This window comes from Amyelois transitella, chromosome 9, assembly GCF_032362555.1.
Source record: "Amyelois transitella isolate CPQ chromosome 9, ilAmyTran1.1, whole genome shotgun sequence".
In the NCBI taxonomy this organism is placed as follows: Eukaryota; Metazoa; Arthropoda; class Insecta; order Lepidoptera; family Pyralidae; genus Amyelois; species Amyelois transitella.
In genome coordinates, this window is record NC_083512.1 from 10,389,980 (window position 1) to 10,416,871 (window position 26,892).

Consider the following 26,892-nt stretch of genomic DNA (forward strand, 5'->3'; position numbering starts at 1 on the left):
TATTTTAGCTGGACACTTTAACCGTTGGATCACAGACGCTCTGAAAACTTTAACTCACCATTCATTGCAGTAATTAACAATAATGTACCGTGTGGTTCCCGGCACCAATACAAAAAAGAATAGGACCACTCCATCTCTTTCCCATGGATGTCGTAAAAGGCGACTAAGGGATAGGCTTACAAACTTGGGATTCTTTTCTAGGCGATGGGCTTGCAACCTGTCACTATTTGAATCTCAATTCTATCATTAAACCAAATAGCTGAACGTGGCCATTCAGTCTTTTCAAGACTGTTGGCTCTGTCTACCCCGAAAGGGATATAGACGTGACCATATGTATGTGTGTAATTAACAATAACGGTTTTTTTTTTCAGATACCACCCACATGTTAGTCGTTATTTTGTAGAATACAAAATCTGCACTTATGAAGCGCAAACTATGTGTGACCCCGCCCTTCACCTGTGACGACGACATGGAGGAGCTTAATGTGGTAAGTTTTCTACATATAAGTATCACGTCTTACGGGGAGACAGAGCCAATAGTCTGAAGAAGATTCAAAGGCCATAGTCTGCTGCATGTCTTAATAATGGAATTGAGATTCAGACAGTGACAGGCGGCTTTTAATTATAAGTTTTAATCGATGAGTTATCAATGCGACCAAGGGATATCAATATCAATGCGACTAAGGGATAGGCTTACAAACTCGCGATTCTTTTTTTAAGCGATGGGCTAGCAACCTGTCACTATTTGAATTTCAATTCTATCACTAAGCCAAATAGCTGAGCGTGGCCTATCAGTCTTTTCAGGACTGTTGGCTCCGTCTACCCTACAAGGGATATAGACGTGACCATATGTATGTATATAGTTATCAGTCTGCCACTATTTGAATTTTAAATCCACCATTAAGCCATAGTCATTTCCAGGCTGTTTACTCTTTCTACCCCGTATAGGATACAAATGTAATTATATTAACGTACCTATTTATGTATAAGCCGTTCTCTTAATGACTATATGACATAGTTCTAAATAATTACTTACAGTATTTCACAAACAAGTTCTGGATTTGATTCCTGGGTTAAGCCTTGGTAAGAAGGATCTTCTTCTCTTTGATATTTTTCTTATTTGAATGATTATTTACAAATGCAAATAAAAGTCCAATTTCAATTTAATTTTATTTGTAGTAAATAGTGTTAACAATATGGTCTGAATAATTATTAATATTTAAACATTTAAATCCATCTGAGTACCAAGTGTTTAGAAGAAGCATAATAAATTTTTAAATAAACTTGTTTTTTACTGTATCTGAATTCGAAAATAGAACTTTTACTAAGTTCGGACGTAGGACGCAAGGCGACCTATTTCCTAAAATACTTACTTATCTGAATTCAATTTGTTAAGTTCTAACGAAAAGAACAGCTGCCTTCAAGACATTACAAAGTTAGGTAATTGTGTGAGACGAGATTCGTACAAAAAGTGGAGATGTGATGAGAATGTACGTATAGTAAAATAAGTTTGTATCCTTGACAGAGTAATTCAGGTTTTTACACGAAGTTACTCTCGTCTGATCTCTGCATATTCCTGTTACGTTATAGTAACATTTAGTAGTATGCAAGTGATACTTTTTTGATTTAGTAGGAGCCTAAATTTTTTAATACAAAATAAAAAACGAAATTTACAATTATATTTTTATTATTGAAACTATAAATATTCAACATAATTTTACAGGAATCAGATCGAGCAATATTAAATTATGTACATATTCATTAATTATTCAAATAAAATATAAAAATAATAATATTATAGACTGTAATTAGATCGTCAAAGCTAATTAACAGGACACAAACTATAAACCGCGGATCAGGATCAATTAGAAAAGCCATCCGCAGCGTCACACAACAGCTTATCATATACCTGTTTAAATCTATAACACACACTATAATGACCAGATTCATATATAAAATACTTAGTCGCATTCCGAACGTTATAAGTTTGACCATTCATTCATTATGATATCGTTGACAGCGACCCCATCTCTACTAAAGGTTCAGACTTCGAATCCAGCTTCAGTTTTTTCTTAGACGCAACTTTAACTGCCGACGTCTCTCGGCTCGTCTCTTCTATTCTCATTCTGTGCATGTTTATAAAATCAACATAAGCTGTCAATGCATTCCGTCTGTCTTTGCCTTCAGCTAATGTAGCATCCCAAGAGAAAGGCACCTTATAAGGATTCTCTTTAACAGTACCATGCGCAGTCTTTTTCAAATACGCATAGTCCTCCATATATTCATTTTTTAAAACTTCCTTATTATCCGATAAAAGACTCTTTTTAACTTTAGCCTTCTTTTTAATAGCTTCAGGAAAGAGAATCGCAACAGTATCGTTGAAAATCGTTTTCTGATTTTTCATAATATCAAGCATTCTTCTTTCTTTCTCTAGTCTTTGGGCCTCTAACTCTCTTAGCGGTTTCTCGTGTTCGATCAATTCTGCTCTATTTATTCTCTTCTTGACAGCAATTGTTCTTTCTATTAGTTTTTGTATAATCATTTGCCATTTCTCCTCGGGCCCGATAACTTTCATTCTCTCTAGCCTCCTCTTTTCTGCTTCTTCTTCTAATCTTTGCTCTTCCTCTTCTCGGTCTCTGCGTTTTTGTTCTTCCTTTTCAGCAAGTAATAAACCTTCTTTCCTTTTCATTTCAATCAAAATCTGTGGATTATTTTTCATCCATTCGTCTTGCCATTTTATAAATGTCAACATCACTTTTAACTCTCTATTAATCATACTTTCCATTCGCGCGCAATACATTGGATTTTCAAGCATAAATATGGGTGGATCTAAAAACATTTTGAATGATCCGTTGGCGTCACTTACACCGATCAAATTTTTTTCTAGTGGTAAGGTATGAAGACTTACACCGGTTAGCATTGTCCCTGATAGTGTTTGTACAGATATAGGTTTATCACTCCTTAGCAACAGATCCCAGGTTTCAAGACTACCTTCGGACGTAGCAATAAATATTACACTAGGTTTGTATAAGGACCAAGCTGCGTCTGTCAAACAATATGGACGTTGTTTCCATACAAGTGGCCGATTGTCCAGTTTTTCTGACCAAATAGCGAAAATTTTTCCTCCTACGGTAAGTGTCAATTGATTAATGAAAGGATTTCGTTTGGTGCATGATATTATACCATCGTGTATGTAACAGCTATACTTAATATTAACATATTCAGAATTGACAAGTTCGCCAGTATTAAATTCATGACCCTCGTATTCCACTTTTCTCATCTCACCATGTTGCGAGCCACAGTATATATTATGGTTCATGTCGTCCTCAGTTTGAGGGATGATTTCACATGTAAAATATTTTCTTCCAGTACCTGTATTTTTTGGCACATAATTATATTTTACTGGAGGATAATCCATACCAAAAGTTTGCAAGTTTAAAATTTGTGGCTGCCCGGCCACAGCTAGCAATATTTTGTAACAAGGTTGCAAAATACGATCTAATATTTTCAATGGTGAAATATCGACCAATAGTCCCGATGGTCTCTTTAACACTCTTTTAGATTTTTTAACCTTTTTCCCTTCGAATAGGGTAATGTTTTCAACAGACAAATTCCACACTAAGATTGTACCGTCTTCAGAACCTGTAAAGAGCATGGTTGATTTCTTTTTGTTTGGTGCCATTGTCAATTTTCCCGTAGGACTTATAGCGAAATTTGGTGACAGCCACTCTATGGCCGTAACAGCGCCGTAATGGCTGGTTATTAAATTACTTAATACGGTAGCTTGCACAACAGCATTATCTTGAACTGACTTCATCCATTCCATATGCGCATTCATGGCAATGCGATATTTTTCACGCTTTTCGCTCAATACTTCGATCTTTTCGACATTCTCTAATTTATTGGTAAGATCCCATACGACAATTTGACCATTAATACAGCCAGCTACCAATATGTTTTCATTAAAAGGGCAAAATGAAAGAACTTTTACTTCGCGAGGTGATTCTAAATAAAGTTTCGGTATTAGACTGTCAATGTGACTCCATATCATCACTGGATTTAGTCCATATACTGCTCTCTGGATTGGATCAGGACGAGTGCTTAATGTTTTCATGACAGTTGGTGACCCATCAGCGTAGGAAATAGCTACAATCCCTGACCACATTGGATGGAAAACTGCAGATGAAACATATTTGTCTTTAGCTCGCACATCGGTAAAGCATACGTATTCTTCAAATGTCATAGAATCATAAGTATCAGTAGTTTTAACTGCAACTAGATTAGGATAATCATTACAGTATATATCCATGACTGTATTCAATTCTACAATCGAATTAACTTCATTACTTATAGAAGACATAAAACCATTGATCATTTTTATATATGATGGTCGCCTCATACGTTGTAGGGCAGCTTTATAAGCTCTTAGTCCCACTTCGTCTGGAGGTTCCTTCACTACTTCATCTTCGTCTTCATCAGAGCTCTTTCCTTCTGCTTTTTCATCACCAAATTCTCCATCTCCGTCGCCCCCACCACCTTGACCTGTATCACCACCAGCTTCAGTATCTTCTACTTTCCCTAAAGCGTCAGCAATTGATTGGGTCCACATATTTTGTGGGTATCTAAGTTCTGTTTGAGCTGGTCTAGATGCCAAAGCTGGTGCAACTTGTACACTGCAATCTACACGACATCTGAATACGTTATAAAACTTTTGTCTATAAGGTGTCAGTTCAATATAGCCATCTCGACAGGAATTTGTATCTCTTACTTTAAATGAGAACGGATGTGTTGCTCGGGGATATTTTGCCTTTACCTCCATTTCCATCAAAGGTCTTGTATTGACAGGTAAAAGCTCCAATATTTCTTTTTCACTTCCCAAACTTTTCCATGGCCGAGGTTTCTTTTGCACTGCTTTTTCTAACTTCTTCTCTTGACGCCTTATGAATCTATCAGACTGTTGCTTGCAATGATCTCTAGCTTCTAAGGTGCAGCAAACATAAAATTCGTCAACGTCTTTAGACTCATCGGCAATGTATCCTAAAAGCAACTCTTCTTCTGGATATTCTTCGATTTGATCTTTTATAAAGAAAAACTCTGATAGTTCCCCGCCTATTTCAATAGTTTCCATTATTTTAGCTTTACTGACGAATTTCCATGGGTACTGGGAACTCACATGAGTCCCGATAACAATTTCCACTTGGATTTGGGTTTCTTCGCCTAACACCACCTTATAGACTCCTTCGACTTCATATTTCGGTATAAATCGTTTTCTGCGGGGTTGTTGCGGTGGAGTCGTCATTTTGGCTCTTACAGATTTAACTGAAACCAAACACAATATACAGTAATACTATTATTTCAGTTTTGAAATCTGCGATGTTTACAAATAAATTATTTTCAGTCTAATGTCAGGTTTCCAAACTTCAATTACTTTTTTTCATGTAAAACCAAAAAGTTTTCAATATTCATCTACATTAATATTATAAAAAGGAAAGAGTTTGTGAGTTTGTATGTTTAAGGCAGGTATATACCAAACCGACCTTTGAAATTCTTTCATCATTCTTAAGATACATTATCGAAATTGCTAAACGCAGATATTTGTTTTGAAATTTTAGATCAAACCAAGACACAACTCGAAGTAAAAACAAAGTTATTGTATTGAATTTTTATAGCACACTATGTGATAAGGAAAATATTGAAATTCTGTCCTATACCTAGTGTCTTAGGTTAAGACACTCATGAGACAGAATTTCACAATCTCATCCCACTGAACTCAGAATACATGCATACATTATCCTCACCGCGTGAGACTATACCGATTCAATTCCAAGGTTTTAATATGAATAGCAAGTGCTGAACAAAATAAATCAAATCTCACAAAATTCAGTTTGCTCTCTCATTATAGCAAATTTCATTCTCTGTTATTGGATTAACAAAGTCACTATAGACAGCACGTTAGTTTACATTTTTCAACAAACACTAGTTTTTATCCCTCATGGGGTAGGCAGAGACCATAGTTTTTGAGTCTTGTGACTCTTCACAGATAGTACCTAATTAAAAGAAGAATCCTAATGTGTTAAGCGATAAATATATTTACTACTAGCTTTAACCCGTGACTCCGCCTGCGTAAAAATACTCTACGCACTCCATACTGTTAGTGGTTTTGAGGTGAAAGACCAACAAACAAACACACTTTCACATTTACAATGTAAGGATGTGTTTATATGATACTTACCTAAACCCAATAATGACGGTCTCTTTTGTTCTTTAAATTCCTCTTTTTCTTCCGCTTCTTTATCTTGTTCAACTTCATCGTAACTGGATTCTGATGAAGAAGTAACCTTCTTCTCCAATTCTTTTGTCTGTTCATTTTCACTTTCACTTCCTGTATCACTACTCATTTTAATATTTACTTCTCTTATCAATATACCAAAAGAAAAAATAAGATTTTCTACTCAAAATTATATAAAAGCATATTTTTAAACCGTTTCATTAAAAGTTTCAATCATATGATTGATTCCATCAATATTTACTTGTTAATTGGACGCCATTATTCAAGCTATTATGTCATATTAAGTTCACCTGTAATTATTCCAGTTAATAAATGAGCAAATTACATTAACTCGTGAATTTAAATTTGTAAATTGACGTGGTAGAAGGAAGAAATATCAACTGTGAACATTGTTTTGTTTTGACCGATTTTATTGCGCATGCGTATTAAAAGATCAACACAAGGTATCCTGGTACCACTTGGTACAAGAGGGCTTTGTACAGTCAATTCCATTTATACTTATAATATAGAGAGAAAAGAAAGACGAATAAACTCAAAAAAACATCAGGGCCGATTTTGAATTTTTGCAATGAAATTTGACACTGATATAGAACAAACCTTCCTTCAGGAGTAACTTTACTTGCTTTAGTTACTTTTTTCTGCAAATTCTCACGAGAACGAAGCTTTTAGCAAAATTCCTTGACAAAACATTAGTAATTAGTTTTTACTCGAACCTTATCGCCCGCGCGAATTTAGCGCCACCTATAGAAAAAATAATTCAGATTTTTCACAAATCCCATCATCATCATATGTAGATAACACTTGAAGTGGTAACAAACAAACTAACATACTGTGGCATTTATTATATAAAGTCGGGATTGGGATGTCACTATCTCTAAATACGCCAAATGTAACCTTTATGTGTTGTGACTTTTGACTCTGTCTTCCCCTTGATGAATAAAGACGGTTGTTACATACACAACTCCCAGCAACGGTAATGTTTGTCGCGAGTTTGAGAATTCCTTATAAAAACTGCTAATTTCTGACGGTTTTTTCTTTAAAAATAAAAATGATGTTTTAAAAAAAAACAATTTTTTCGTAAACAGTATTTAATTCAATCCAGATAAAACCAAAATTATTCTGGAACCGTTTATTTATTAGCTCCATAAGCGAACGCCTACCCGAACGCGGTATAAATGCCCATATCAGGATTTCCATAAAATATTACCCTTTTACGCGATAGAAGGGAATGAAATACACATAATGTAGTCCGTTTACACTATAAATATTTATTAACTTTGAAAAATTCTTCTTCCTCCTGGCTTTTAGTCCCGGTTGCATCCTCACCTCTCTGGAGAGGAACCCAGGGTATGCCTTTGGATATGGATCCTGAATTGGGTGAGTCAGGTTTTTACACGAAGCGACACCTATCTGACCTCCGCAACCTTTGCAGATAAACCTAGCGTTATCATATGACTCGGCAAATAAGCACATACATACATATAATCACGTTTATATCCCTTGCGGGGTCTACCCCGCAAGGGATATAAACGTGATTAATCTCTGTCTACAGAGCCAACAGTCTTGAAAAGACTGATAGGGCTCATTTACCTATTTGGCTTAATGATAGAATTGAGATTAAAATAGTGGCAGGTTGCTAGCCCATCGCCTAAAAGAAGAATCCCAGGTTCTGTTAGTATATACCTTAGTCTCCTTTTACAACATCCATGGGACTATGGAGTGTTCCCTTTCTTTTTTTATTGGTTAAGCTAAGAGCAAGCTGTTAATACCTATTACTGGATTCGGAATCTCAATGTCATTCAGCTTAAAATAGCCCTTGGATCGTTTGACTATTTTCTCTGTCTACCCCGTAAGGGATAGAGACGTGATATGTTTAGATTCTGCCAAAATAATTATTTTTTTCTTCCAGGCAGCTCTGTCCCGAAGGAAGGAGTCGGCCGCTCCTCTAACGGAGAGAGATGGCACGATCTTCCGTCACGCTCTGAACTACCCGTTGGCGGTCGTGCTACGATTGAGAGTGTTACAGGTAATTTTATCACTAAATTCAATTATTTTAATAACGCAATAAATAATGATTAATTAAATTAATTTAATAATTAATTAATACATACATATGATCACGTCTATATTCCTAGCGGGGTAGACAGAGCCACCAGTCTTGAAAAGACTGATAGGCCACGCTCAGCTGTTAGGCTTAGTGATAGAATTGAGATTCAAATAGTGACAGGTTGCTAGCCGATCGCCTAAAAGAGGAATCCCAAGTTTATAAGCCTATCCCTTAGTCGCCTTTTAAGACATCCGTGGGAAAGAGATGGAGTGGTGCTATTCTTGCAATGGTGCCGGGAACCACACGACACTTTGGATTCTTCTCTTAGGAGACGGTCAAGCAACCTGTCACTATTTGAATCTCAATTCCATCAAAATGCCATACAGCTAAAACCTTCCTTTCACACATTTCGAGCCTATTGGCTTTGTCTACCTCGTAAGGTTAAAAGACGTGCTTATATATACCATACGTACCTACGTATAAACCACACGGCAATATTATTATTCAGGGTCCTTTTCCTATTTCACATTGAGACTATCTTAGAAAACCCGAGTAAAGCCTGGGTATCTTGTTAATAGGTCATTTATTGTAATAACAAGAGAACAGCCCTAAAGCTGGGTTAATTATGTGAGTTAATGACGTCATACGACTCTATTACTTGAAGCCTTGCAAGCAACAGTGTGATAAGGTTTGCATAATTATAGAATACTAGACTTATATGGGGTTTTGCTTCCGTGGGAATTTCCATGTATTAAAGTGGTCTAGGTGACTCTTGACAGTGTCTTAAAAGAAGAATCCCAAGTTTATAATCCTCTCCCTTTGTCGCCTTTTACGACATTCATAGGAAAGAAGTGGAGTGGTCCTATTCCTTTTTTTTTCTATTGGTGCCGGGAACCACAAGGCTACAAAAAAATCAGTGTCTTTACTGAATAACCCTCAATTTCTAAGATCTCTAAGAACTTTATTTCTCATAAAAAAATACAATGGTATTTCACTTACTGAGAAAACAGCGATTATCAAAACTAACAAATAAAATGAAGGTAGTGAACTAAAAAGTTAGCGAATTCGCATTGCAAAGCAAAAACGAGAAGTAAGACTCTTTCTTACACAATCGATCAACAACTTCCCGGAACGGATTTTTCTAAATAAGCTACGATACTTTCATGAAACGCTTGTTTAGAAAAATGTAACATTACCATATTTTGATAAAACATTTTCGTATCGTTAAAATTTCTTAGAAAAATGATCGCGACTTACCATCTCAAGGAAAACTCGCTGCATGATATATGACGGAAAGTTACTAAGACAAACATCAAACGCTTGCTTGGTAAGAATAATGTTATTTTTTATGTAAAGCCAGATTTTTTCCATTACGGGAGAATTTCCACAAAAAAAATTACCTCATAGGTTGGTACTATAACCCTCCTTTATTGCACCATAAAAAAAAGAAAAACAAAAAAAAACACAGGTAGTTACCTAATGAGGTACAAAGACGGACTTATCGCTAAAGCAATCTCTTCCAGTCAACCTTAGGAGGCTGAGTTTAGCCAATCTCTGCCAAACTTATCAAAATGTAACCGAGAGTTATTGCATCATTTTTGGTACATTGACTTTCTTATCAGGAGAATAATAAATATATTACTCTACTTCCTCCCGGATTTAGTCCCGGTTGCATATTCACCACTCTGGAAAGGAGCCCGGGGTATGCCTTAGACCATGGATCATGGATTGGATGAGTCAGGTTTTCACACGAAGCGATTCCCATCTGACAGTTTTATGACTGAGCAGAAAACTGAATGCAACGCAAAATGACGACACAACGTTCCTGCTCGTATAGAAATAATATTTACCAATAAACTTGGCCCAAATATACATTTTTATATATATTTTTGTAACGCGTTAACTTTCGAACCGTTACTTTGATTTTAGTGAAATTTAAAACACATTTAGTATCTATAGAATTTTTGAGATTGAGGGGCATCAAAATCGGTTCAGTACATTTTGACATATTCACAATTTAAAAAAAATATATAAGTATTCGCGAGGCCTAAGTTCGGCTAACGAATTGTTTTAAATACAATAAGACGATTCCATTACCTATCTTAAATTATTCAGATTGCTGTTGCATTAACATAATATTGGATAGGATAGGATATTCCTGTCTTAGCTGTCAAAACGTTGTAACAACAATTGTCTTGAGGCAGCGGTGTCGAGTGTTAATCAAATGTTAATTATGCACGAATACACATGTTTACGCTGATGAAGGAATGCCTTGTCGGTGTAGACTTTAAAGACTTGATCTTAAGGATATGTGCATATAGTGAAATTAACGTTATTGAAGATAATGCTGTAGTGCAGTTTGTTACCGCTTCTTCTGCCTTGACGATTTTGGAAGCGGCAGTAAACTCATTTTAAGTAATTTATTTATTACAATAATTATTAAGTGATGTTAGAAATTGCGCAAAATAAGTGAATAATGAATATGACATCAATGTTGCTTTCAATAAGCGGTTGCCCGCGACTTTGTCTGCCGTAAACTGAATCTCGATAAAAAAGCTAACCCGAAAAGGAGATACCTATCAGTTTAAAGTTAGCTAAGCCAAACACATCTCAGCAAAACCGCATTCAGATAGAAGCAATAGTTTTCGCGTGATACGAATACAAATAGACAGACAGAAATTCCTTTGCCTTAAAAACCCCCAAGAGTTATAAATAACATACATACATATAATCACTTCTATATCCCTTGTGGGGTAGACAGAGCCAACAGGCGAAAAGACTGATAGGCAACGTTTAGCTATTTGGCTTAATGATAGAATTGACATTCAAATAGTGACAGGATGCTAGCCCATCGCCTAAAAGAAGAATCCCAAGTTTATAAGCCTATCTCTTAGTCGCCGCTTTTACGACATCCATGGGAACAAGTTAGAGTGGTCTATTCTTTTATTTATTCGTGCCGGGAACCACACGGCAATATATATATATATATATATATATATATATATATATATATATATATATGTTATATGTTATATATATATATATATATCTATATATATACATATATATATATATACATATATGTATATAACATATATATTATAATATAGATAACAAATAATATCTATAACTTTTGGGGGTTATTAATCTGTCCTAATATTTTTTCCCATTACAACATTATCTTATTTTTTAATCCTTTATCTTTTTTACTGTTCGAAATTTGAATATGTAGGATCTCTCACTTAATTCTGTCACTCGATATCAACCCGTTCGTACTCTCCATCTTCATTATTCACAAAGTTCAACGACCCCAGCTCATTTTAGTACCTACCTGTCTACCCAAGACACGGGAGATTGCGACATTTCCATAATCTAGCAATCTCCTAGCCGACACAGGCGTCCCTTAACTTCGAAACAAATGACTAAACAAACCTCATTCACAAACTTAGAGCCCATTCATTGCCTTTACAGGCAGTTATTTTTCAAATAAATGGATTTGTTCTGTGTGGTTTCTAGAACTGCAGAATAGAAACACATATATACATACCTACATATAGTCACGTCTTAACCCCTAATGGGTAGACAGAGCCAACAGTCCCGAAAAGACTGAATGGCCACGTTCAGCTGCTCGGCTTAATGATGGAATTGAGTTCAAATAGTGACAGGTTGATCGCAATTTTATAAGTCTATCCCTTAGTCGCCTTTTACGACATCTATGGGAAAGAGATGGAGTGGTCCTTTTTTTGTATTGGTGCCGGGAACCACACGGCACTACTAGAAACACTCCGTATCTTTCACGTGGATAGTCTAATAAACTTGGAATTCTTATTGTAAGCGATGGGCTAGCAACCTGCCATTATTTGAATCTCAATTCCATTTTAATGCCATATATCTGAACGTGGTCTTTCAGTCTTTTCAAGACTGTTGACTCTGTCTCGCAAGGGATATAGACCTGACTATATGTACGTATAATTATATGTATGATATTCAGATTCATGTATTTTTCCTTCTTCAAATGTTATATTACGCAGCGATAATATGTATGTATTTTTCAAATACAATATGGCATTTCTATTAAATTAGAGTATGTCCAAATTGTCTGAGGCTCCGCCCCGTGAAACAAAAGGCCCTGCTAATTTCCGCTCCCGAGGGAGTTTTGGGAAATCCTTTCTTAGTGAAACCATATACCACATAAGGGTCCTATCTACATGCCAATTTTTAAATCTCTAGACTCAGCTGGTTGGGTCGTGCGTTGTGTTTTATTCAATGGGTCTGTTAGTGTAGGGCATTTATATATTTAGACTAGTTTTTACCCGAGGCTCCATTCGCGTAATGTAATAAACATCATAAGGAAACCTAATTATTGATATCAGAGGGAAAATCCTTTTCCTCATTATCCCAACCGTTACTTATTTTTTATACCAACTCTCAGGAGATTGCGATATGTCCATAAACTCCTAACTAACAACTAACGACTAAATAGCAACAAACAGTCACAAACTTACCCTGTTATTTGTTTTACCCGCATTTATTTATATTTTGGCAACAGCCCCAAAACTTTGGATGCATAATTCTTTAATGAATAATGTCTTTATAGCCCCATTATACCAAAAGGAGAATATTATCTGGCCCTAAATTGTATAACGGTTTTTTTTGGAAATGATATAGAGTTATACAATTTTACAACTTAACGATTTATCTATCTTTGAAAACTTATAAACACAGAATTATTAATAATTCATGTGTATTAAAATAATTAACTTATATTGATCTTTTATTGTGTGCTGATACTAGAGAAGATTTTATAATATGTATATAATGTCACTGAATGTTTTTCATAATAAATCCTTGAATAAAAAAAGATGTACACTGCACTGCATGTTTATAATATTAAATAATTGGGAAGAAGTTATTACAACCAACAAACTTCACCTTTTCATACCTTACAGAGTAGACAGGACACTAGTCTCAGAAAAGAATCGACCTGACAAGAGCTATTGTTTTGAAACTGCCCAGCACTGTATGATACATACAATGCCAGTCAATTCCTTATTAATTAACAAAACAATGAAAGTACGACGTGATGATGATTCTATAAACAAAGAACATCTATTGACAACAGTAAAGAAATAAAAACTCGTTGGTTTTTTTTTGGATTTATGTTTGGATATCTATAATATTGTCTTGAAGTGACGCTTATTATTTTTGGGATATTTAAAATAAAAATATGGAGCTGGTTTTGAATAAAATTTGACTATAATTCGAAAATTAAAAAGTAAAAAAAAACACAATCGGACATCGGTTAATGCGGCACAAATAGGGATAGGAGCGTCAACAACTATAGATTTATGAATAAATAGAGAGTCTACTTTAAATCATAAGTTCCGATATACAAAAGCGCGCCAATCAATTAAATTTCACCCTGTATTTGTCACAGCAAAAGCAAGAAGCCTGGAAACATAGACATGTGACGAGAAACAGAGGCGTCTGTATTAATTAAATTAATAAGTGGAACTCAAACGTCGGGTTATCAATATTGTTATATGTTGTTTGCCAAGTTATTCCCGAAACTTCTGAATGCATGTTTATCACTCATTGACAGGCTTGTCTTCAATTTAATAAGATATTTTCTCTCAAAACACTTATTTGAAAAAGCTGTGATTCATCTAGACGACACTAATATTGTCAATGAAAAAAGTTGGGATTCTTCTTTTAGACGATGGGCTAGCAACCTGTCACTACTTGAATCTCAATCATAAAGCCAAACAGCTGAACGTGGCCTATCAGTCCCTTCAAGACTGTTGAATATCTACCCATGCATGTTTCCTCACGACAATTTCCCTTCCCTTAAGAGCATCGGTTAGTATTCAAACTAATGTACATAACTTTGGAAATAGTCGTTGGTAAATGGCCGTGGTGGGATTTGACCCTGTGCCTTTCTGCGCATCACGCATTTAACTGGGCATCTTACCGATTCGACTACCCAAGCTGCTTATCAATAGTGGACTATCGAAAGGTAATACTAAAGTCGAATCTAGAATGACGTATTCGGGATCAACACGAAGAGGATGAGTACTTTAAGAAAAGCCCTTTAGCCCAAAAGCAAAGCCGTGGTATGGAGCTATGTTTCTACTAGCAATTTCTTTTGCCTTCAGCTCTATTAGTTGGCGAAACTTCAGCTGTCCGAGTCCTGTTTATAAAGCGCTTTAAATTATGAAAGTCAAATTACACGTAGTCACAAATCAGCTCAGAACAAGTCTATATATGTATATGTGCCGTGTGGTTCCCGGCACACGAAGATTAGGACCACTCCATCTCTTTCCCCGTAAATGTCGTAAAATGCGACTAAGGGATATGCTTATAAACTTGGGATTCTTCTTTTAGGCAACAGGCTTACAACTTGCCACTATTTGAATCTCAATTCTATCATCAAGCCAAACAGCTGAACGTGGCCTATCAGTCTCATCAAGACTGTGGGCTCTGTCTACCCCGCATGGGATACAGACTTGATTATATGTATGTATGTATGTACCTACAAGTCTATATATATTTCCATAATGTTTTGACAGTCACATTGCGCTCTACTTGACGAGTTTAAATATTCATGAAGCTTTTATCCGTTCCTGTAGTTAAATATTTCACAAATTGAAATGATTGGTACACGTTTATTATGCAACTTTTCGTCTCTCTCTCTCTCATCGCAGAGTGTACTTTCTCTTTCTTGTATGATCTGAATCTGAAATATTGCCTGATCGCGTCCAAAGCAGAAGATATTGTGGTAAAATCTTATTTATAAAATTCTCGTGTCACTATGTTCGTCCCGTACTCTTCCGAAACGGCTTGACCGATTCTCATGAAATTTTCTAAGCATATTCAGTAGGTCTGAGAATTGGCCAACATCTATTTTTCATACCCCTCAGTGATAAGGGTTGTCCACCCTTTACATTTTCTTTTTATCTAGAAATTACTTATAAATTATTTATATGGCATATATGTGAATTTTTAGTTTATATGTTCATCATGTTACACTAAAGACACGTCTGGCTTAAAGAGTTAATAAATCATAAATCTAATTATACCTTAATCTTAGTGCCGTGTGGTTCCCAGCACCCATGAAGGTCGTAAAAGGCGACTAAGCAATAGGCTTATTAACTTGAGATTCTTCTTTTAGGCGAAGGGTCAATATAAGAATCGCAATTCTATTATAAAGCCTAACAGCTGAACAGCAGCCTTTCAGTCCTTCAAGACTATTGGCTCTGTCTATCCCGCGAGGGATATAGATGTGACTATGTATATATATATGTACTTTAATATTAACACACATAAAGGATTTCTAAAATTTAATTTATTATCAATCACACATGCATACAACAAGTTACACAGATAAACTCAGCTGCCCAAACTAAGTAAAATGTGAGCTTCAAAATTGAATTCAAAGATTACCCGTGCAATTACCGTAAAGAGTGCCGTGTGGTTCCCGGCACCAATACAAAAAAGAATAGGACCCCTCCATCTCTTTCCCATGGATGTCGTAAAAGGCGACTAAGGGATAGGCTTACAAACTTGGGATTCTTTTTTAGGCGATGGGCTAGCAACCTGTCACTATTTGAATCTCAATTCGATCATTAAGCCAAATAGCTGAACGTGGGCATTCAGTCTTTTCAAGACTGTTGACTCTGTCTACCCCGCAAGGGATATAGACGTGACCATATGTATGTGTATGTAAGATTACCCAAACATACATTGCGAACTTGTAATGAAAATATCTTTGATGTTACGTGGTATTACTTAGTCAAATGATTTCCTTTGAAGTTGGTTTCTTACATTAACATAATTTATGTCAGCCGCGATGTCTGTACCCAAATGAATCCAAGATAAATCAGTACCTTTATTTGAACCGTAGATGTCTCAGGTGAACGGAACATTACGAAGTCATATTGATTAAAGTATGTTTAAGAGAATTCAACTTCAAATTAATTTGTCTGTTTATATATCATTATCACACAAAACATATGGACTTTTTTCTTATTAATACATACATACATATAATCACGTCCATATAGACGTAGTAGATAAGGGACTAAGAGTAAGGGTTATCCCTTGCGGGGTAGACAGATTATTTAGACTATTTGGCTTAATGATAGAATTGAGATTCAAATAGAGACAGGTTGCTAGCCCGTCGCCTAAAAGATGAATCCCGAATTTGTAAGCCTTAGTCGCAAGTGGAATCCCTTAGTCGCCTTTACAACATCCTTGGGAACGAGATGGAGTGGTCCTATTCTTTTTTTTTTTTGTTTGTTTCTTATTAATTGACATAAATTTTTGTATCGATTGCGATTTCGTGTTAATAAAATAGTTTTAACACTATTCCAAAGTAATTTTGTAATGTAAGTAAGTAATGGAAAACATGTGAATAAGCACAAGTTAGGAATCTATATATATAAAACTCTTCCGTTACTGAGTGACTGACTGACAGACAACGCACAGTCGAAACTACTGGTCGTAGACAGCTGAAATTTGGAATGTAGGTTCCTTGGGATATGTCACGTCACGGTCACGTCTATATCCCTTGCGGGGTAGACAGAGCCAACAGTCTTGAAAGGACTGAATGGCCACGTTCAGCTATTTGGCTTTATGATAGAATTGAGACTCAAATAGTGACAGGTTGCCAGCCCATCGCCTAAAGAAGAGTAATGTATGTTTATATCTTACTAGCTTTTGCCCGCGGCTCCGCCCGCGCAAATGTATTTATATTATAAGGATACGCCATAAAATTTCACCCATTTTTTTATCCCGTATCGTGCGGGGCTGTTTTATGTTTATATTTGGTTTAAATTCATATGGCTTCTCCCGTCTTGTCCCGTCTCTTCTCGTTCTGTTCCGTCCCGTCCCAACCTGTTGTGTCCCGTCCTGCCCCGTCCAGTCCTATCCTGTCCCATCCCATCCTATTTAGTGCCATCCTGCTTTCCGCAACTGATACGTATTTTTTACTAACCAATATTTAAGACTTCTCACACTTCGACACCTATCACTATCAAAAATATCAAATTTAATCAACAAATCAAAAATTAACTGAAATAGAGAGTAAAATAAGTTAAATAAGTCAAGTTAAAAGTTAATGAATCAAACGAATAATAATTTCAAATCAAAATATTTGTAGTGTGTAATATGTAGTTTCGCGTATGTCCGCTAGGGGCGCTGCTAAAATTACACGATAAATTAAAATATTTTACGCTACCTAGCTAAATGACGGTAACTAAACCATAGCGCGATCTATCTCGATGCCAACGCCATCTATCGAGCATCGAGACAACTCGTGATAGTTAATAGAAAATAAAATTCGGGTGTTTTATTTATGCATACCGATTACGCCGAGATTTATGGACCGATTTACGTGATTCTTTTTTTGTTCGGTAGAGTATACTTTCAAGTTGGTCCCGTTGTTACCTAGTCAGGATCTGATGATGGTATTCCAGGGAAATCAAGGGCAAACCTCAAATTTACAGGCAATTACGTTTTTGTCAATTTCATAGATCTGTTTAAGTATTTGCGTCTGATAGTCATCATCCCATGTGAATGAGCTGATGATGGAAGGTACAACTCCTCAACGGTTAGGAGTTAAAAGAAAATTCTTACGAAGTTATACGTACATGTGAGGCTATTAGGTTGACCTGATAATAAAAAGTAAATCTCATTAACGTTAAGAATTTAGGTGAAAATGGATGCGGACAAATTTCGTAGCTGTTTGTATGGGTAGTGTTAACACAAAATAGGGATTTAAAGGCGTGATGTTATTAATGTTATGCATGTATGTACATAATTATGTATGTTATTATGTATGTTAAAGAGACGACTGAAAGTTGTCATACAAAGTCTTTTTTTTTAAGGATGGGAAATCATCAAATGACCTCTCCCGCTCTGGGTGGAACGGAAGGGAGTGTCAGACTTTTACTGACTAAAACCCACCTCGTTCCTTCAGTTGCCCTTTGCGTTCCGGGGCCACGGTATCTCGTTAGAACTTTCCCGCAGCCCCGGCTCAGTTTATCCCGTTTCCCCCCCTTGGGGGTTGACATTTCAAAAATCCCTTCTTAGTGCTCACTTATGTTACTAAAGGAACCTCTGTTCAAAATCTCAGACTCCTATACCGAGCGGTTTCGGCTGTGCGTTAATAAATCAGTCACCCAATCGCACCCCCTAAATCACGATTGGAGAGTAGTTTGAAAAAACTTATAATGTCAAACATATTTACTTGCCTATGTACGCGTTTATGCCAAGTTTCAAGTTTATAAACCCAAGGAATAAGATTTTTCATAGAAACGTTTTTACCCCTTTTCCCCCCCTTGGGGGTTGAATTTCCAAAAATCCTTTCTTAGTGCTCCCCTACATATCCCAAGGAACCTACATTCCAAATTTCAGCTGTCTACGACCAGTAGTTTCGACTGTGCGTTGTCTGTCAGTCAGTCACTCAGTAACGGAAGAGTTTTATATATATAGATTAATTATGTAAACGAGCCAATGCCTTTCTTTGCATTTTTCCAGTCGTGGCCCTACTGGAAGATATTTCTCTAGAAATAAATAGTGCCCTTGTACTAAATTCCTCTTTAGTTTAGGTTCGTTTCTTATTTTTTTTTCCTTGATGTACATAAATAAATAGGCTACTTTATGATACATACATACATATGATCACGTCTGTATCCCTAGCCGGGTAGTCAGAGCTACCAGTTTTGAAAAGACTGATAGGCCACGCTCAGCTGTTTGGCTTAGTGATAGAATTGAAATTCAAATCTCAAGTTAATAAGCCTATCCCTTAGTCGTCTTTTACGACATCCGTGGGAAAGAGACGGAGTGGTCCTATTAATTTTTCTAATGGAACCACACGGCACTTTATTCTATGCAATACTATCGTTCGTTCCCGGCTCCACCCGTTTACGCTAATAATTTAAGAAAAACATTTCTAATAAGGTTCAAACATTTCAAGAAAATCTCGGAAAAGAAATGTTTACCTATTGAACGGGACAATATTTGCCAAATGTCCACCAATCCTTCTTTTTTCCCGCACATCCGCACGGCAAACCTCCGAGGGCAACCTTTCTATTTATAGATTCATATTTCTGTTTTGTTTATTGTAAAAATACAAGTTTTCTATCTTTTTCCTCAAGCTTTCGTTTCGATCGTGTCCAATTGAAGCTTTGAGTTCTAAGTGACTTTTTATCCGATGTTTGAAGTAGGACAGACAATGATAGTGCTTTAAAAGTCTTTATATGTTCCTTAAGGAACACACAAGTCGGACGACAATTTCTTCAGGATTCCACCATCAGATCCTGGTTTCCTTACCATGGGACTATCCTTGGGATAATGCCTTTCCAACAAAAAAAAATTTATCAAAATCGGTTCATAAACTACGAAGTTACCCGCGGACATACATAAAAAACAAAAAAAAATATACGGTCGAATTGAGAAACCTCCTCCTTTTTTTGAAGTCGGTTAAAAATGTCGTTAAATATTACAAACTGTTTAGTTATTTTATTACCTTATAAGTAACACGTATGGCCTCTGTGTCGCAGTGGTAGAACGCTTGTCTGCCATACAGAAGGTCCCGGGTCGAATTCCGGCCAGAGTCATGATGTAAATCGTTTATTTTTCTAATTGGCACTAGTTTTGTAGATTTATCTTTATAAGTATTTATTATAAAATGTAGTATCGCTGAGTTAATACCTAATAACAGGAGTATCGAACTAACTTTGAGGCTAACTCATTCCGTAAAATTTGTTCCGTATATTATTTATTTATATATTCTAAATTACAGACTAAAAAGGTAATTTTTATAATTATGACCCCTAGGAAGGGTTCCTACTTCCTATCACGCACGCAGCATTCCCGCGCTGTATTGCAATAGCAATACGCTGCGCAAGAAAGCTGCCCGCGCGCGGGTCATCTGTTGTTTATATGTACCTACATATCTACGAGTATACTAATAATATTATAAACCTGAAGAGTTTGTTTGTTTGAACGCCATAATCTCAGGAACTACGAGAGGTTCGAATTGAGAAATTCTTTTTGCGTTGAATAGACCATTTATCGAGGAAGGCTTTAGGCTATACAACATCACGCTGCAACAATAAGGAGCTAAGAAATAATGGAAAATGTGAAAAAAACGGGGAATATTATTCATCCTTGAGGGCTTCAATAATGCCCAAAATAACTATTCCACGCGGATGAAGTCGCGGGCACAGCTTGTGTAGGTATATTGTTTAATTTTTATTATTTGTTACAGATAGTATGCGGGATATCTGCCATGGTTATGGGCAGCGTCGCGTTCATTGAGGAGAGGCAGAAGTTCAACATGGGGCTGGGGATACCAGCGGGGGGGCTCACTGTCATAGCTGCAGGTAACCCTTAAACATTTTAACAATATTTTATTAACATAACATAGGGATTTTCACATTTTAATAGTTGTAAATAATATAATTGTAAATAAATAAAATTATATTTTAGTAGCAAACGGATAACCGTATGTATAAAAACTCATACGCGGAATTCCTTCGTCCCGTCATAAATTCGGCGGACAAGAAAATTTAAAAAATGTGTTATTATGTTTTGTGCCCGTTTGCTTCTATACACTGAAATATTAATTAAAATCTTGCATTTTACCTTAGATCCATTTCCCTCTTCTCTTACTCTGACTGCGCTTCACCTTCAATTAAGTAAGCTTTAATTCTATCGCTACAATAACATAACATTTTTGCCGTGTGGAAACCACACCGACACAAGAAAAGTTACGGCACCAATATCAAAAAGAATAGGACCACTCCATCTCTTTCCCACGGATGTCGTAAAAGGCGACTAAAGTTTTAGGCTTGTAAACTTGGGATTCTACTTTAAGGCGATGGATTGGCGACCTGTCACTGTTTGAATCTCAATTCTATCATTAAGCCTTACAGCTGAACGTGGCCTATCAGTCTTTTCTGTCGGCTCTTTCTACCCCGCAAGAGATATAGACGAGATTATATGAATGAATGAATGAGTTCTATGCTTTTGTAGAATGTTTAAACCATTACTCTTGATCGAGATCGGATGGTAATGATAAAAATCATATGATATTGATGCCGAAATGTCGACTATAAAAAGTTTATGTGCGCAAAACTATGTGCAAATTATCATTCTTCTTCCTCCTTCTCTTCTCTCTCCTTCTCTCTCTAGAGAAATCCGGGGAACGCCTTTGACCATGATCCTGGTTTGGGTAAATCAGGTTTTTATACGAAGCGACTCCCGTCTGACCGGTGGTCATATACGGGATAAATATATGTAGGTATATTACACAGATTGAGTTCGCCTCGAAGTAAGTTCTTGAGACTTGTGTTACGAGATACTAACTCAACGATACTATATTTTATAATAAATACATATAATATATATAGGTAGATAAACATCCAAGATCCAGGCCAATCAGAAAAACTTATTTTCTCATCATGCCCTGGTCGGGATTCGAACCCGGGACTTCCGGTGTCACAGACAAGCGTACTACCGCTGCGCCACAGAGGCCGTCAAATATTGAATCAAAAGATGAATGTTTACTAACAAATCTATAGTTATAGGATTAATCGTCTCTTACGACATCCATTCAACATTGACCGTAATCTTTGCTCATTTCACTTTGAATTTTGAATAACCAAAGTGCACTTTAATCGCACCTTTTAAAATTTCATTCGCGAAAAAAACGAATAATACACACGTACATACATACATATGGTCACGTCTATATCCCTTGCGGGGTAGACATAAAACGAGTAATGATTATGATAATCTTTTACGTTCCGCACGCTTCAAAGTCGTGAAACTAGCGAGCTGCATGACAAATATTTTTCCCACTTAGTATTCCCTGGAACGTATAAAGAACCCGTTTGATAAATACATACACGTGATACTTTAAAATAACTTAAAGTAAGTAAACGAAAATTTGTATGTGATTTGATCAGCGCCATCTAGTGGTGACGCCATGGCACTAATTGGCAATTCCATACGAATTTGTGATTACTTGCTCGATGCGTTTGATCGAGTAAAAATCCCACATAACCTCAGCTCGCATACTTTTAACTTGCTTTTTGACAATTATTCTTCGCCTTATTAACAACTAGCTGTGCCCGCGACTTCGTTCGCGTGGTATAGGTAGTTATTTTGGGCATCATTGAAGCCCAAAAGGTTGAATAATTTTCCCCATTTTTTTCACATATTCCATTATTTATTTGTTCGTTATAGTTGCAGCGTGATGTTATATAGCCTAAAGCCTTCCTCGACAAATGATCTATCAACGCAAAAATAATTTTTCAATTCGAACCAGTAGTTCCTGTGATTAGCCCGTTCAAACAAACAAACTTTTCAGCTTTATAATATTAGTATAGATGATACGTTTAATTAAAACTAGTTCCCCGCGACGTAGAACTAAATCTATGTGACTAAAAGTTCACTGACCCCTTGTATTGGTTTATGAAAATGGTATAATAGACCAAATAATAGACCAATTTTTAATTTAGATCAAGCCAAACGAATTTAAAAAAAAAAAACAGTTTTCGCGTGATGCGGTTACAAACAAACAGATGGCCAAAAAATCACATATTTATCTTTTGTTGGTCTAAAAATATCCCCTTTATCGATTTTTTGCAATATCTTTCAATTAGGTACTTACACTGCCGTGTGGTTCTCGGCACCAATAGAAATAAGAATAGGACCACGCCATCTCTTTCCAATGGATGTCGTAAAAGGCGACTAAGGGATAGGCATGTAAACTTGTGATTTTATTTTTAAGGCAATGGGCCGGGAACCTGTCACTGATTTAATCTCAATTCTATCATTAGGCCAAACAGCTGAAGGTAGCCTGTCAGTCTTTTCAAGAGTGTTGTATCCACCCCGCAAGAGATGTAGACGTGATGAGTGACCAAAATAATATCAACTTTAGAGAAGTTGCCATTTGTATTTCATCATATGTATAACAATATGTATTTATGTTAATACTAAACCAACAAATGAACTGAGTCGCTAATTCTCATATAAAAATCGCACGTCTGATAAGCCTATGATGCCCTTAAAAAAAACGCGTTATCGTGTTTTATGGGTACGTCTCCCTTGGAGTCTATAAAAACCGCCGACGCCCAAATATTCTAAAAAATGCGGCAACGCACTAACTCAGACAATTCATCATTTTATGACTTCATCAAAAAGATGTCTGATGTCTGGTAATATTACTTTCAACGAAATGAAACTATATTGGACAAGCTGATGCACGCAAATTCGTTCGCGTTAAATTTCATCTTCTTGGTCCAAGGAGATGAAATCACAATTAGAAATGTACAGTACACATAGTAATTTATACTTTAGATTCGTCTGTGATACGAAAATAGTATACTTTTCTTTGTGACCCACTGTACTTTGATGAAAGATAGGTAGTTTTTTTTTATAATATCATCATTTGCTATGTTATCGTGCAACTTTTAATGTTTATTCTCTGATTTAAAAATACTTTTGTACAAATAGCTAGATGCCTAAGTATTTAAGCGGATAAATTAAATTAAACAAGAAAACAACCTTAATGGCAAAATTGAGGTTTGTTTCTTTTTAACTTCTTACTCCGTAGTTAACAGTAAAATTACTTAGTGAAAATGAGACCATTTCTTCACAGAATAATAATTATTTATTTATTTAACCTTTATTGTACAAAATACAATTGTAAAAGCACAATGGGTGGACTTAATGCTAAGTGCATTATCTAACAGTCAACCTTTGGGTCAAACAGAGAATTTTAGGTGGGTGCAAAATAAAGGGAAGCAGAACATAAATTATTTACTATTGGTACTTATAATAATACATATTATTATATATGTTACATGAAACGAAAACTAAATAAATATATATGAATACAATAATAAATACACAAATATAATGCAATGTACTAATAGATATATAAATATATATATATACATGTACATATATATATAGGAATATAAGCAGCGAGACTCAAATATAACTATTATTTACTTAAGACTCAAGTAGAACTTGTACACAAGAGACTTAAAGCTAGCGCGGCTTGGGGCTCTTCTGATGTTTTCAGGCAGCGCATTCCAAAGTCTGACCGCAGTGACGGCAAAAGAATTGGAGAGAAAACTAGTACGGTGAGAAGGTGTTGCAAGAGACAACTTACTAGAAGAACGCAGGATTCTTTCATGAGTGGAACTTAAAAGGTTAAAATTAGACTTGAGATAATTAGGGGCAAGGGGATTATTGAGAATATTATAAAGTGAACAGACAATATGTAAATTCCTGCGTTGACGGATCGGCAGCCATTTAAGCTGAGAACGATAATCTGAGACGTGGTCGTACTTACGAAGACAGAAAATGAACCTAATGCAATTATTGAGAAGTCGTTCAAGTTTGTTAAGTTGGTCCTCGGTTATGTCCAGATAACACACATCAGCGTAATCAATGAGGCGAAGGACTAATGCCTGAGCCAGCATGACCTTGGTTTTAACCGGCAAGAAGTGTTTTTATGTTCAATGGGATTTAAAAAAGATTTGAATAAATAAGAAAATCTTAATTTTTTATGTGTGGTTTCAGCCGTGTCAATCCATACATCGCGAGGCTGGAACGCTGTGACAGGCGGAGCGGGGCCTGGAGCGAGCGCGGCAAGCGTTTTGTGGGCGGCGGCCGCGTGCTTACTGCTGGCTTTGGTTGTGCAGTGCTGTAGAACTATACTGGATCCTCCTGGGCTTAACCATGGGTGAGGAATAATACTTTATCTTAAGAGTAGAATGCGTGATTTTCCAAGACAACACACCTGAAACGTGATCTTAATATCATAAGCTTTCAACCTAATTAATGATAATAAACTAAAATTAATTTTTCACTCTCCAACAGAGATGGCCCTCCAGAAGATGACTCAGTCACGTCGCCCCGCGACTTGGTAGTAATAGCTTGCGTGCAAATAACGCTGGCAGTTGCTACTTTACTCAGTGCAGCCGTGTGCGCTCGAATCGACTGCAAGACATGACGAGAGCCGGTCCGCTCGCTCACTCGGCGTCGAGTGAGCGAAGCGCCCGTAATCGCTGACGCTCCCGCTACCGCCGATGACAATGTATCACCACCCAACGTTACAGTGGAACGGGAAAAGGGTGGGCGTGTTGCGTGGCTTATGTAAAGTGATTATTTGACAATTCATTGTAATCTTTACCTAGTGAAGTGAGCTGAGCATCTGTGATGTGCAATTAGCTGTAGAGACCTTGTTAACTCAACGAAAGTGTAACGTTACGATAGTGGTAAAATTGTTAGACGATTACCATGATACAGGGTGTTGTGGTCGGTAAAGCACTCTATAAAAAGTAAAACTTGAAGTAAAACATGAAGTAAAACTGCACTTTTGTTTAACTTTAAATATTCACTGTAATAAACCGCTGAACTTATTAAGGCAATAGTTTTAAAACAACTTGGTATGTAAGTACATACCATAAATATACATAGATGTAACATTGTAAAAAAGAATCAAAAGCACACTTAAAAATTTTCTTTTTTTGTAACTGGCCAGTTATGACACATTCTGAACAAAACAGAAAAGAGGTAGCGCAATACAAATTATATTAAACACAGGGGTATAGGACTTATGTGATCCCACAAAAACATTTCATGTTAAATGTTGCCAATACGAGACCATATAGCTCGCACTGTCAAAAAGTAATCAGATCTCGTGTAGAGCCAAATTTCTAACCCCACATGCCCAGCCCTAAATCGATAAGCGCTAATTTTACACTCAAGTTACGGGGAAATACTACAGCCATAGCTCGTACTGCGTAGGTTGTAGCGCGTAGCAGAGTTTTGCCACTATAACCTCGTAGGCGTGCAAACCGTGGACGTAACTGGCGAGTTGGCCGCACGGAAAGAGTTCAAAAGATCGAATAGATTTTTAAGCTCAAGCCCATATGACGAATAGCAAAAAGTCCGTGCGGCCGACTTATCTAAAGTATAAGAGCTATGCAATTGAAACTTTAGAGGTTTATTAAGTCTATCACTGACATCATATCTCGAAAATTTTGTTTATCTGGTATAATCCAAACTCAAGTTATGAAGGTTCAAAAATACGACGAACCACTTCGAGAAAAGGTAGGTAGTGCCCTTGCGCTTCGCTTGGCTCGTATTGGCGGGGGCACTACCGTGCCCCCAGATATATATGTATGCCAATGACTAGCAAAGAACCAGCAGTATCAGTATTTTAACTCAAATTATGTACACAGGCCGGGATTCTAACCCGGGACCTCCGGTGTCACGTACTACCGCTGTACTACCACGTACTACCGCTGCGCCACAGAGGCCGTCAAACATGTTAGTGACGTTCTTAATCTTTTATCTCCCTCTCTCTTTCATGATAGTGAAGTAATCCCGATTCTATTCCTAGCTTCTGGCTTCTTCGAGGCACGATGTAGTGAAATTTTACATTTTTGTCATATTTATATCTATCACTGTCATATTTTCCTACATAAAGATGCCTCAGCCTGCCTTTTATGTGTTATCCTATCTCA

At 36.5% G+C, this 26,892-nt stretch overlaps 3 protein-coding genes across 4 annotated transcripts in view; 1 reads left to right on the plus strand and 2 right to left on the minus strand.

The window, feature by feature from the left end:
* The window catches only part of LOC106142831 (uncharacterized), a 192,320-nt gene that overhangs the window by 141,400 nt on the left and 24,028 nt on the right, over window positions 1-26,892 (minus strand). The window lies entirely within an intron of this gene.
* LOC106142784 (uncharacterized) lies at window positions 422-25,373 on the plus strand. Its single transcript, XM_013344689.2, has 5 exons — window positions 422-487; window positions 8,198-8,314; window positions 20,610-20,724; window positions 24,941-25,103; window positions 25,241-25,373. The coding sequence occupies exons 1-5, from the start codon at window positions 422-424 to the stop codon at window positions 25,371-25,373; spliced, it is 594 nt and encodes a 197-aa protein (XP_013200143.1).
* LOC132902087 (dynein axonemal intermediate chain 3) lies at window positions 2,002-6,397 on the minus strand. The gene is made up of 2 exons (XM_060945894.1): window positions 6,232-6,397; window positions 2,002-5,318 (listed from the first exon to the last, which is right to left on the minus strand). Exons 1-2 carry the CDS (start codon window positions 6,395-6,397, stop codon window positions 2,002-2,004), a joined length of 3,483 nt encoding a protein of 1,160 aa, XP_060801877.1.

Bases quoted from the DNA above. Each gene is read 5' to 3' on its own strand.
- LOC106142784 (XM_013344689.2), top strand. From the start codon at position 422: ATGAAGCGCAAACTATGTGTGACCCCGCCCTTCACCTGTGACGACGAC. The intron at 488-8,197 runs GTAAGTTTTCTA...TTTTTCTTCCAG, and splicing joins ACATGGAGGAGCTTAATGTG to GCAGCTCTGTCCCGAAGGAA. The intron at 20,725-24,940 runs GTAACCCTTAAA...GTGTGGTTTCAG, and splicing joins GCTCACTGTCATAGCTGCAG to CCGTGTCAATCCATACATCG.
- LOC132902087 (XM_060945894.1), bottom strand. From the start codon at position 6,397: ATGAGTAGTGATACAGGAAGTGAAAGTGAAAATGAACAGACAAAAGAA. The intron at 5,319-6,231 runs GTAAGTATCATA...GTTTGGTTTCAG, and splicing joins ACCGTCATTATTGGGTTTAG to TTAAATCTGTAAGAGCCAAA.